Source organism: Lytechinus pictus, chromosome 1 (assembly GCF_037042905.1).
Source record: "Lytechinus pictus isolate F3 Inbred chromosome 1, Lp3.0, whole genome shotgun sequence".
Classification (NCBI taxonomy): domain Eukaryota; kingdom Metazoa; phylum Echinodermata; class Echinoidea; order Temnopleuroida; family Toxopneustidae; genus Lytechinus; species Lytechinus pictus.
Genome location: NC_087245.1, coordinates 40,730,107 through 40,741,047, shown reverse-complemented (window position 1 = coordinate 40,741,047; position 10,941 = coordinate 40,730,107). Strand labels below are relative to the sequence as shown.

The 10,941-nt window shown below is 35.3% G+C and overlaps 1 protein-coding gene across 2 annotated transcripts; it reads left to right on the top strand.

Annotated features, from left to right (window-relative positions):
* Positions 1-676: 676 nt before the first annotated feature.
* LOC129254761 (uncharacterized) lies at positions 677-10,111 on the top strand. Of its 2 annotated transcripts, XM_064103009.1 has the most exons (3): positions 677-1,212; positions 1,524-4,481; positions 4,797-10,111. In XM_064103009.1, exon 3 carries the CDS (start codon positions 5,754-5,756, stop codon positions 6,606-6,608), a length of 855 nt encoding a protein of 284 aa, XP_063959079.1. In that variant the 5' UTR covers positions 677-1,212; positions 1,524-4,481; positions 4,797-5,753; the 3' UTR covers positions 6,609-10,111. The 2 variants fall into 2 exon arrangements, with proteins under 2 accessions (XP_063959079.1, XP_063959075.1); XM_064103005.1 differs by lacking the exon at positions 4,797-10,111 and having other exon boundaries at positions 1,524-4,790.
* Positions 10,112-10,941: the final 830 nt, after the last annotated feature.

Sequence of the window (10,941 nt, the reverse complement as noted above, 5' to 3'; positions counted from 1 at the left end):
TTTCTTCGTTTTAAAATACTTTGAAGAATCATTTATTCTATTTTTATTTATTTATTTTCCACTCGTGGGCTGGATGGCCCTCTTCAGCCACAGGCTGTTCTTCTGAGGGGTCCATATGCCGATTGTCCCTTGCATCCTCACCCCGTGGTGGTGTGTCTACCCGTTTTCGATACAGAATCTATAATCTTTCGTTTAGAGGGAACCTTATTGGCAAAATATTCTACCTCTTTTTATTGAAGCTTGTAGAATGCATCATGCTACAGACAGACATTTGATAAGTACAAAAAATAATAACATCGTGCATGTCTTCAGTGATGATTTAGCTGTCGCGTGAAGACCAGTACCCCGTCTAATAGAATTCTTACTGCTCATTTTTCTCCAATGAGATGCGTAACTTCTCTGACACATTCTGCTCTCATCCAATCAAATTCCACGATGTCACTAGCTTATAACAGCTCCGGTAACAGCTATTGTATAATAAGTTATATACAACAGGGCGCAGGCGCAGCCATACGCCAGGGTCGCGTTCAATACAAGTTTACATTGGATAGCAAGTTAAAAGCTACCATTATAACCTCCTGTAATAATCCAGTTTGATTGGTTAGAAGAAAAGTTGTAGAAAGTCGAAGTAGAATACTCATTACAGATATTGACAACCAATGTTTTGGGGGTGTCACTGCAGCAGTGTGCAGTGAGATATATGTAATTTCTAGGCTGTTTACATTTCTTGTTATATGTTGTTTTAATTGAATTTCCACTTTCCTAGATGTTTCATTTCTGCATTTCTGCATCTTTTTCTTAATCCTTTTCTACATAAAGTCCCATAGGGCAGGTTATGTGTTAATGTATAGGCATAGAGAAAGCCAAGCCAAAGAGCAAACTGTAGGTCCACCCTACATTGTTCCGATTTGAATATCTTAATCAAGTTCATTGTCTGGTTTTCTGTTAAGACATGGTCAGAGTACCAGCAACTCTAATTGGGAAACAATAACTTAAGAACATAGCAAAAGAATGATCTATGTTGGTTCAGTTTCTGCATGCTTTATATAGAGAGAAAAAGCTTTCAGCTATCAGTTTTATCAAAGTTTTCAGAGAGAGCGACAGAGATTCAGAGAAAGAGATAGAACTCCTAAGTTGTGTTTTTGACAAGCTTCTCATCTAGATTTTACAAGTGTGCTATATAAGGTGTAATCTGCTTAAAGCCTCCAATTGGTAAGTTATTTCTTTCAGTAATTTAAGTATTATGTAATGCGATATACATGTAACTCTTACTTGCGATGGATCGTATCCGTTAATAGACATATCGACTGTTATAAGAAAATAGTTATATTTATAAGTATATCTAATTAACCTTTAAAGTAATGTAGATCAATACGTATTACATTTTGTTATAGTATTAAGAGTCCTTGGTAGTATAGTATTTGTATGAATAGTGAAGTTTATTCTTTAGTGCTTTAGTGATTAGTTTCAGTTGTTACACATACATTATGATTTATTATATGTTTCTTTGTTTGTTTTTGCAGTATTTTATCTCAATCTTGGTTCGTCTGGGATGATGAAATAAAGCACCATTTCACATAAGCCAACGCCATTTTTGTGAATGTATTTCTTTTGGAGTGTATTGACTTTGAAACTCCGCATTGGTTACCAAGGGTAAAGTGCGGCAGTCACAATAAAATACAAGTGCTTAAAGCAGCTCGTGACAGACACCAGCAGTCCTGGCTTTTAGGAGAAACTGAGAGGGAAGATGTCGGCTATAGAAGAGTCTAACTTAGTAGAAGAGATACGTGAAGATAAATCTCCTCTAAGTGAGATAAGTGTTCACAGTATGAAGAGTAGAACTAGCCAAGTGGCTAAGAGTCATGCAAGTTCTCTTCAGTCAGTGAAGAGTGAGAGACTGTCCATCAAGAAACATGAAGCCTCTCTTAAGGTTAAGCAGTCATTTGAAGATGACCATCTTAAACTGTTGCAGCAAGAAACAGAAGTCGAACAACTTTTTAGAAAGCGACGGATAGCTCTTCAACAGCAACTAGATAAGGAAGAAGCTACCTTCAAACGGCAACAGAAGGAGATTGCAATGAGAAAGGATCGCCTAGCTAGACGCGAGCGTTTAGCTCAATTGACTGCCATAAAGCAAGTATTAGAGGAATTTGAAGATGAAGAATTGGGTGAAAGTGATTCAGAGATTTCATTTAGAGGAATGAGAAAGGAAGAGAAGAGTGAGGGAATGCAGAGATTCTTTGATTCACAAGAAAAGATCCACCTCCATCAGTCAGAAAAGACAGGAGTTCATCAGAAAACCGAGGCAGTATCTGATCTCAGTAACCCATGGGTGCCAGCTGGGTTGGACAGTTTAGTATCATCGTTAGAAGCTTGTGTAGCCCAAATCACCCGCATTGCTATTGGACAAAGTGAAGTAAGTAAACAGTTGGCAGCAACTAGCCAACTACCAAATATCGATGTTCCAATGTTTAGTGGTGAACCGATGAATTATCCTTTGTGGAAGAATGCATTTGATTGCATGGTGGATGCTAAGCCAATCAGTGACTCTAATAAATTGAACTACTTGAACACCTACGTTTGTGGAAAAGCTAAAGAAATTGTTGAACACTATTTGTTATTAGGAGAGGACGATGGTTATCAGAAGGCTCGTGCGGAAATTGATAGGAGGTTTGGCAACCCAAGTGCTCTCAGTGTTGCTTACACCAGAAAGCTCTGTTCGTGGCCACGTATTGAAAGTAAAGATGCAAGTGGATTGAGAGACTTTTCCGACTTCTTGCAGAAGGTCTTGTCAGCCAAGACGAAGGTCAAGAATCTAGGAATCCTGGACTTTCCCCAAGAGAATGCAAAGCTCGTAGCAAAGTTGCCAGAGTACTTGGAAGATGAATGGCGAGAGGAAATTGATAGATGGCGCGAAACTAATAGCCCCCAAAGTTATCCATCGTTCTCGTGTTTCGTTGGTTTTGTGAAGAAAGCAGCTGACAGAGCGAACATTCCTGAGTTGGAACCTTTAAGGTTAAACCTATCAAGGCGATCTCCAAATGGAAATGCACAGATCTTTTGCATCTCTGGGCTGGAGGATGAAAGCTCTATATGTCCTTTCTGTGATGGAAGCCATCACCTCGAATCATGTTCTAGTTTCTTGATGAAATCTATTGAAGAGAGAAAATTATTCTTTTTGAAAAGAAAGTTGTGTTTTGGTTGCGCTCTTACAGATCAACATCGTGGTAAAGAATGTAGAAACAAGAGAGTGTGTAGAATCTGTGGAGGTAGACACCTTACATGTCTACATGAAGATAGGTCAAAGAAGACAGAAGACCAGGGAATTCCCAATCAAGGAGCCAACAACACAAAATGAACATTTGATTTGATTTGATGTAATTCGTTGTTTTCCACTTTCTTATCTCTTTCAATCTCTTCTCTCCCTTTTCTTGTTTTCTTTCCATTATTAGTCTAATCATTTCGCTAGAGTTGTCATTTCAGTTTTTCATATGGTTTTGATCTTTCCTGCTTTTCTAGTTTTCTTGTTCACATTCTAGTCTTTATCTTCTTTCTAGTTTTATAGCTCTCTTTACTTCCAGTTTTTCTGTACATATGCATTAGTAATTGATTTGATTTATTTTGTTTGTTGAATCTGCTGGCATGCATGCAGTTACAGTATATGATTTTATACTTAATGCTTAATGGCTAATATTTCTTAGTGTATCCAAAGTAGTTTAAGAAGATATGTCTTAATTTTGTTGTGCCTGACAGCAACGGGATTGGAATGTTATGGTTCACATTTTTTGTTATTAAGTTCAATAATGATAGGTGATCAGTTAAAGTATCTTGCATGTATATATACGATTTTGAGTTTATTGGTTGATTTTAGATATTCAGACATAATTGATGTTGTGTGTGTTTAAGTTAAGTAACTGATGGCAATCAGTTAAAGGAGCCATGTCACTGCAGCAGTGTGCAGTGAGATATATGTAATTTCTAGGCTGTTTACATTTCTTGTTATATGTTGTTTTAATTGAATTTCCACTTTCCTAGATGTTTCATTTCTGCATTTCTGCATCTTTTTCTTAATCCTTTTCTACATAAAGTCCCATAGGGCAGGTTATGTGTTAATGTATAGGCATAGAGAAAGCCAAGCCAAAGAGCAAACTGTAGGTCCACCCTACATTGTTCCGATTTGAATATCTTAATCAAGTTCATTGTCTGGTTTTCTGTTAAGACATGGTCAGAGTACCAGCAACTCTAATTGGGAAACAATAACTTAAGAACATAGCAAAAGAATGATCTATGTTGGTTCAGTTTCTGCATGCTTTATATAGAGAGAAAAAGCTTTCAGCTATCAGTTTTATCAAAGTTTTCAGAGAGAGCGACAGAGATTCAGAGAAAGAGATAGAACTCCTAAGTTGTGTTTTTGACAAGCTTCTCATCTAGATTTTACAAGTGTGCTATATAAGGTGTAATCTGCTTAAAGCCTCCAATTGGTAAGTTATTTCTTTCAGTAATTTAAGTATTATGTAATGCGATATACATGTAACTCTGACATACTTGCGATGGATCGTATCCGTTAATAGACATATCGACTGTTATAAGAAAATAGTTATATTTATAAGTATATCTAATTAACCTTTTAAGTAATGTAGATCAATACGTATTACATTTTGTTATAGTATTAAGAGTCCTTGGTAGTATAGTATTTGTATGAATAGTGAAGTTTATTCTTTAGTGCTTTAGTGATTAGTTTCAGTTGTTACACATACATTATGATTTATTATATGTTTCTTTGTTTGTTTTTGCAGTATTTTATCTCAATCTTGGTTCGTCTGGGATGATGAAATAAAGCACCATTTCACATAAGCCAACGCCATTTTTGTGAATGTATTTCTTTTGGAGTGTATTGACTTTGAAACTCCGCATTGGTTACCAAGGGTAAAGTGCGGCAGTCACAGGGGGTAACGGGGGCCCCGGCATCGTGTGCAACGTGCAAACTTCATGGCTTGTCATATTTCTGCGTGCGATAACAGTCCGCTGAGACGGACAGAGGATCATTTATTCTACCTCCTTGAAAGGAGGTTCTTAATCACATGAAATTGTATCCCCCTTCAGTCAGCACGTACTTGGATACATTTATATCAACAAACCGTTGCTGCAATATAACGGGTGCCGGGTACACCTGTACGTACCTTTTTTTTTCTCTCCAACCGTATCTGAAAATCAGCCCTATACTCCTTTGAAACATGAATTGAGGTCTTGGCGCACTGAAGTGAGAATCGCCTTAGTTTGCCGTATTTTAGAATCCACTTCTCAGACGCTTTCTGCAACGTTGAAAATCTATTGAAAATACCCGTCAAAGCACAATGGACAGAATAGAGGTCATTGTCGAAAGTTGGTGGACCGGGACAGCACATCGTCTTAAGATTTTTTTTGCCAGGCAATCTTAGTGAATGCTTATACCCTGACCATTCGTGCTCAGATTCATGTTTTTACTGCATCGTTTGATTTTTATTGGACTATCCATCTGTGGATCTTAAAATGGACTAATATATGTGTGGATAACTGTTCCTAACCACCGGGAGAACTTGCATTATTGTGAATTTATATTGGTGAGTCAGTTTGTACCTTCACTGTAGTTTGCAATACAGAGAGTCTACTTGCCTTTCTAGTCCCACATTGACGTTTTTGTGTGACTCAATTTGTACTTGTCTGTGTGAGAGCTGTTTAACGTTTTTATTGTGTCGTTACGTAACTCATTCATTATGTCTACTGATGCTGTGAAAAGACACAATACCCGATTTAGAGTTAAATCGGACTCAGCCCAGCCAGTTTCCCCAGTAACAACGGGGTTTCCCAATAAGAAACGCTCGTTCACACCACCCGGAAAGTCGTCAAACACTGACCGAGCTCTTAGCCCACATCATCTTGAGATGATAGTTCAAAAGGCTGTGGCTTCAGCCATGGCGACTGAGCGGCAAAAGATCAGCGATGATCTTCTGAAAATGGAGTCTCGTTTGCGTGTTGCTCTGGACGAAAAGATTGCTGCCCTCCACGATCTTGAAGTGGCGATCGACATCAAGCTTCACGAGCTCCATGACGTCAAATCCAAGGTTGAAGCCAGTGCAGATAAGGTGAACGAACTCTCAAACAGGCTGGATCACATCGAGCAATACTCGCGTCGAAACAACATACGCATTCTTGGAGTCAAGGTGACGCCTGAGGAGGACACCGATGCTGTTGTGGTTGATGTCGCGAAGAGGATTGGAGTCCAGATGAATGCCGTCGACATCGACCGTTCCCACCGACTCCCGAGTCGTCAGACTTCTAGGGACGAATTGCACAGTAGTTCGAAGTCTCCTGCCATCATCGTCAAATTCACATCTTTTAAATCAAAGCAACAGATGATGAAGCATCGGAGAAGGTTGAAAGGGTCCGGCGTGGTGGTAGTCGAAGATTTGACGAAGAAGAATGCCGACCTCCTAACTCAGACCTCTCGCCACCCAAAAGTCACATCTTCTTGGACATCTGATGGTCGTGTCTTCGCCATCGTCAAAAATGAGGGCGGAAAACTTGACAGACAACTAATCAGAAGACAAAGTGATCTGAACAAATTGTAATATGCTTGCTTCTTGCCAAATGAGACTGAGTTTTTTGTTTGTTTATTTGTTGTTTTAAACTCGTATTGACTCTTCAATTGTATTTATTCGAATATACTTGAACATTTTGATATAAATTGTTCTACAAAATAATATTTTGAACAGATCCCCGGTGGTTTGGTTTGGTTTTGGTTGCTTTTTTTACCTCCCAACTATAATTGTATGTGTGTTAACTCATTTCTATTTGTTGTTTGTTTTGTTATTTTTATGTTGTTTTAACTTACATGCCTGACTGCATTTTATATCAACAATGTTTACAAGATATTGATTTATCGAGGATCAATGAATTGTTGTCTCCAATTGATGGTAGTGATTCTTTTAATGGCCCCAATCAAAATTATTATTTGCCAAATGAATTCAACACATGTCTAAAAGATTGTGAGTCTTTTATTAATGTCAAAAATAGATTTTCATGTTTGCATATAAATAGCAGAAGTTTAAAGAAAAACATTGATGGTTTAACATCGTTTTTAAATTGCATTGATTTAGACTTTTGTGCTATTGGTATCACCGAAACTTGGCTTAAACAAAATGATTCTGATTATAAAATTGACGGTTATTCATTTATAGGTCTTTCCCCGCACAGGACGTAGAGGGGGTGGTGTGGGAGCTTTTATTCGAAATGATTTTAACTTTGTACATAGAAATGAATATAATATTTTTTCTGAATCTATTGAATGTATTTGTATAGAAATAAAGTCTTGCCCAAAAAATATTTTATTCAGTGTTATTTATAGACCTCCAAATTCATCATTTCCTAATTTCATTGAATCCTTAAATATTCTTTTAGGAAATGTAAATAGTGAAAATAAATTATTATATTTTATTGGAGATTTTAATCTTAATTTGTATAATGCCGATTCTTGCTCAAATGTTAGTGATTTTTTGGATGCTTTTATGACTAAGTCTGTTTATCCCACTATTCATTATCCAACCAGAGTTACGGATCAATCTGTAACGTTGATTGATAATATCTTCACTAATGATTTAAATGATGTGTCATGTGGAATTTTCCTTGTTGATGTTAGCGACCATTTCCCCATATTTTGTATACACTCAAAGGTTATTATACCTAATAAAAAAATAAAATTAACTAAACGTGTCGTTAATGATCATAATATTCTTGATTTCACAAATAAATTGGAGAATGTCGTCTGGCACACAGTTGATGAGGATCCAAATACTAGTTATAATAATTTTTTGCATCAATTTATGCAAGTCTATAATGAATGTTTTCCAAAGGTCGAAATGAAAAACAAATCTAGGAAAGATAAGCCATGGTTTAATCTAGACTTGCGCAAAATGTGTCATAAAAAGTTTCTATTATATAAAAAATATATTAGAAATCCAACGGAGTATAGAGAACGAACGTATAAATCATTCCGTAATAAAGTTAATAGTGAAATAAAACGTGTTAAAAGGGAGTATTTTAAAAATCAATTTTTTGAAGTAAAGGCAAATTTAAAAAGAACTTGGAAAATTATTAACAAAGCTCTGGGTAATAAAAGAAAAGTAAACATTATTGAAAATATCAATGTTCATGATGAAATTATTACTGACGATTTCATAAAAGCACAAACATTTAATAAATATTTTATTGAGATTGGCTCCTCATTAACTAATAATATACAGTGCAATACCTCTGGCAATAATTTTACACAGTACTTAAAACGAAATATTCATACTGCATTTTTTAATCCCATCACCCCCGGCGAAATAATAAAAATCACTTCTAGCTTTGATAATCAGTCTAGTGCAGGTTTTGATGAAATAAATATTTCAATTGTTAAAAAAGTTATACATATCATCTGCTATCCTCTGTGCAATATATTTAACTCTGTTTTATCTATTGGTGTTTTTCCGGATCAATTAAAGATTGGCAAAGTTGTTCCGGTTTTTAAAAATGGATCTCCGGCTAATGTTTCAAACTATAGACCTATATCTGTGTTACCTGTTTTCTCAAAAATGCTTGAAAAATGTATATACAATCGCCTCTTATATTTTCTGGATAAATATGACATTATTGTTAAATCCCAGTATGGATTCCGTCCCGGGCACTCCACATCCTCTGCATTGGCTGATTTAGTTTGTAAAGTCTCAACTGCTTTTAATTATAAAGAAATATTATTTGGATTATTTTTGGATTTGAGTAAGGCATTTGACACTTTAGATCATAATATTCTTTTATATAAGTTACAAAATTATGGTATTCGTGGTGTCCTCTTAGATTTATTTGAAAGTTATTTATTTAATCGTAAACAATATGTTTTTATTAATAATGTTAAATCCGAATTAGATACAGTAGGATGCGGAGTGCCTCAGGGGTCCATCCTGGGACCTTTATTATTTCTTATTTATATAAATGATGTATGCAATATTTCTGAGAAATTACATTTTATCTTGTATGCTGATGATACAAGTGTTTTTATGTCTGACACAAATATTAACAGTTTAATGGTTAACTTCAATAATGAGTTGTGCAAACTATCTCAGTGGCTTGTTGTAAATAGATTGATTTTAAATGTAAATAAAACTCAATGTATGATATTCACCAATAAGAAAATTAATTACAATAACATTATTATTGAAATGAATGGTACTAAAATAAATGTTGCTACGTCTATCAATTTTCTTGGGGTGATTGTGAATAATAAACTGTTATGGCATGAGCACATCAATCAAGTTTGTAACAAAGTTTCAAAATGCATTGGCGTACTTTATAGGTTAAAGCATTTCCCACGTAAAATTTTATTGATGATTTACAATGCTATAATTTCACCTCATTTAAACTATTGCAATATTGTATGGGCCAATTCTAGAAATTATTCAATGATGAGATTATTCTTATTACAAAAGAAAGCCATAAGAATAGTTTTTCATGCCAATTATCTTGCCCATTCTAAACCAATTTTCAAAGAATTGAAGTTATTGAATATTTTTGATATGAATGATTTTAATATTGCAGTTTTCATGTTTTTAGTTTTTAATAAAATTATACCATCTAGTCTTTCAACATTTTTCAAATTGAATTCTGATTTTTACTTGTATAATATGCGAAAGCCTTTAGATTTTCACTTGCCATTTGAGAGAACCAATATTGGTATCAATTCTATATTCTTTAAGGGTCCTAAAATTTGGAATGCATTACCTGATGACATTAAATTAAGTGTATCACTCAATTCTTTCAAACGATTATTAAAAAAAAAATATTACTTATAAAATTATCAGGCTTTGTTTGTTCAAGTATCGTGTAGGGTTTGTCTTGGAATATTAATAATTTGTATGTTTATTTATCATCGTTATTTTCTAGTTATTATGTTAAAATGTCCATTTTAAAATGTTTGTGCTTACATTTTGGTGGCAGCACTGTATAAGACTTGGTTCTTCTAAGCTGTCTCCACATTCTTATATTGATATTTTGTTTATTACTATGTATATTTATGTGTTTTTATGAATGAAATAAATTGAAATTGAATTGAAGATACGGACCGGACAAAAAATGCAAATAAGCTGTGTCCAAGACGTCACGGCTGTTTTGATTCACCGATTTTCGACAAAGGCTGTTTTGTTATGAAGGGCTTTTCAGTTTTGACAACAGATTCTCTGCGTAATAGAAAGCGTCTGCAAAGTGATTGCTAAAATGCCCTAATCATTTATTTTACCTACCTGGGATCTGTTGATCGCATCACGTTCTATCCCTTTCACTTAGGGAATAATGTCAGGACATCGATACATTTTTGTCAACAAACAAATGCCACACCTGTTCTCTGCAGCTACACGGTGTCCAAGCAAAAATGCTCGACGACCTGGTATTAACTGTAAAACGCTATAAGAGACACAGTCAATTTAATGACCCCTATGTATATGAAAAAAATGGAATACTCGAGAATTTATCATTCATTGGCGTAATGAGCCGAAAATTTCGAGGGTGCCAGACATGGTATATGGGGAATTTCTAAGAAAACTGCGAGCGAGCGAAGCGAGGTCGAAAACATTTTGACTTCTTATATAATGCAAGTATGTGATTTTGTGATAGATATTGACCATGTTGACTTAATATTCAAAGAATAATACAACATAAAGTATACTGTTAACGTACACTGTAAAAACCGTGGTGTTAAAACTGACACCAGTCGGTGTTAATAGAGGACCACACCCTGAGGTGTTAAAACTACACCCTAGAGATTGAACGTAACACCAAAGAGTGTAAATATAACAACCAAAGGTGTTGTAATAACACCTATGGGTGTAAAACTAACACCACCAATTTAACACCGGTGTAAAACAACTGGTG

Excerpts from the sequence above, each read along its gene's own strand:
- LOC129254761 (XM_064103005.1), top strand. The coding sequence starts at position 1,748 with ATGTCGGCTATAGAAGAGTCTAACTTAGTAGAAGAGATACGTGAAGAT.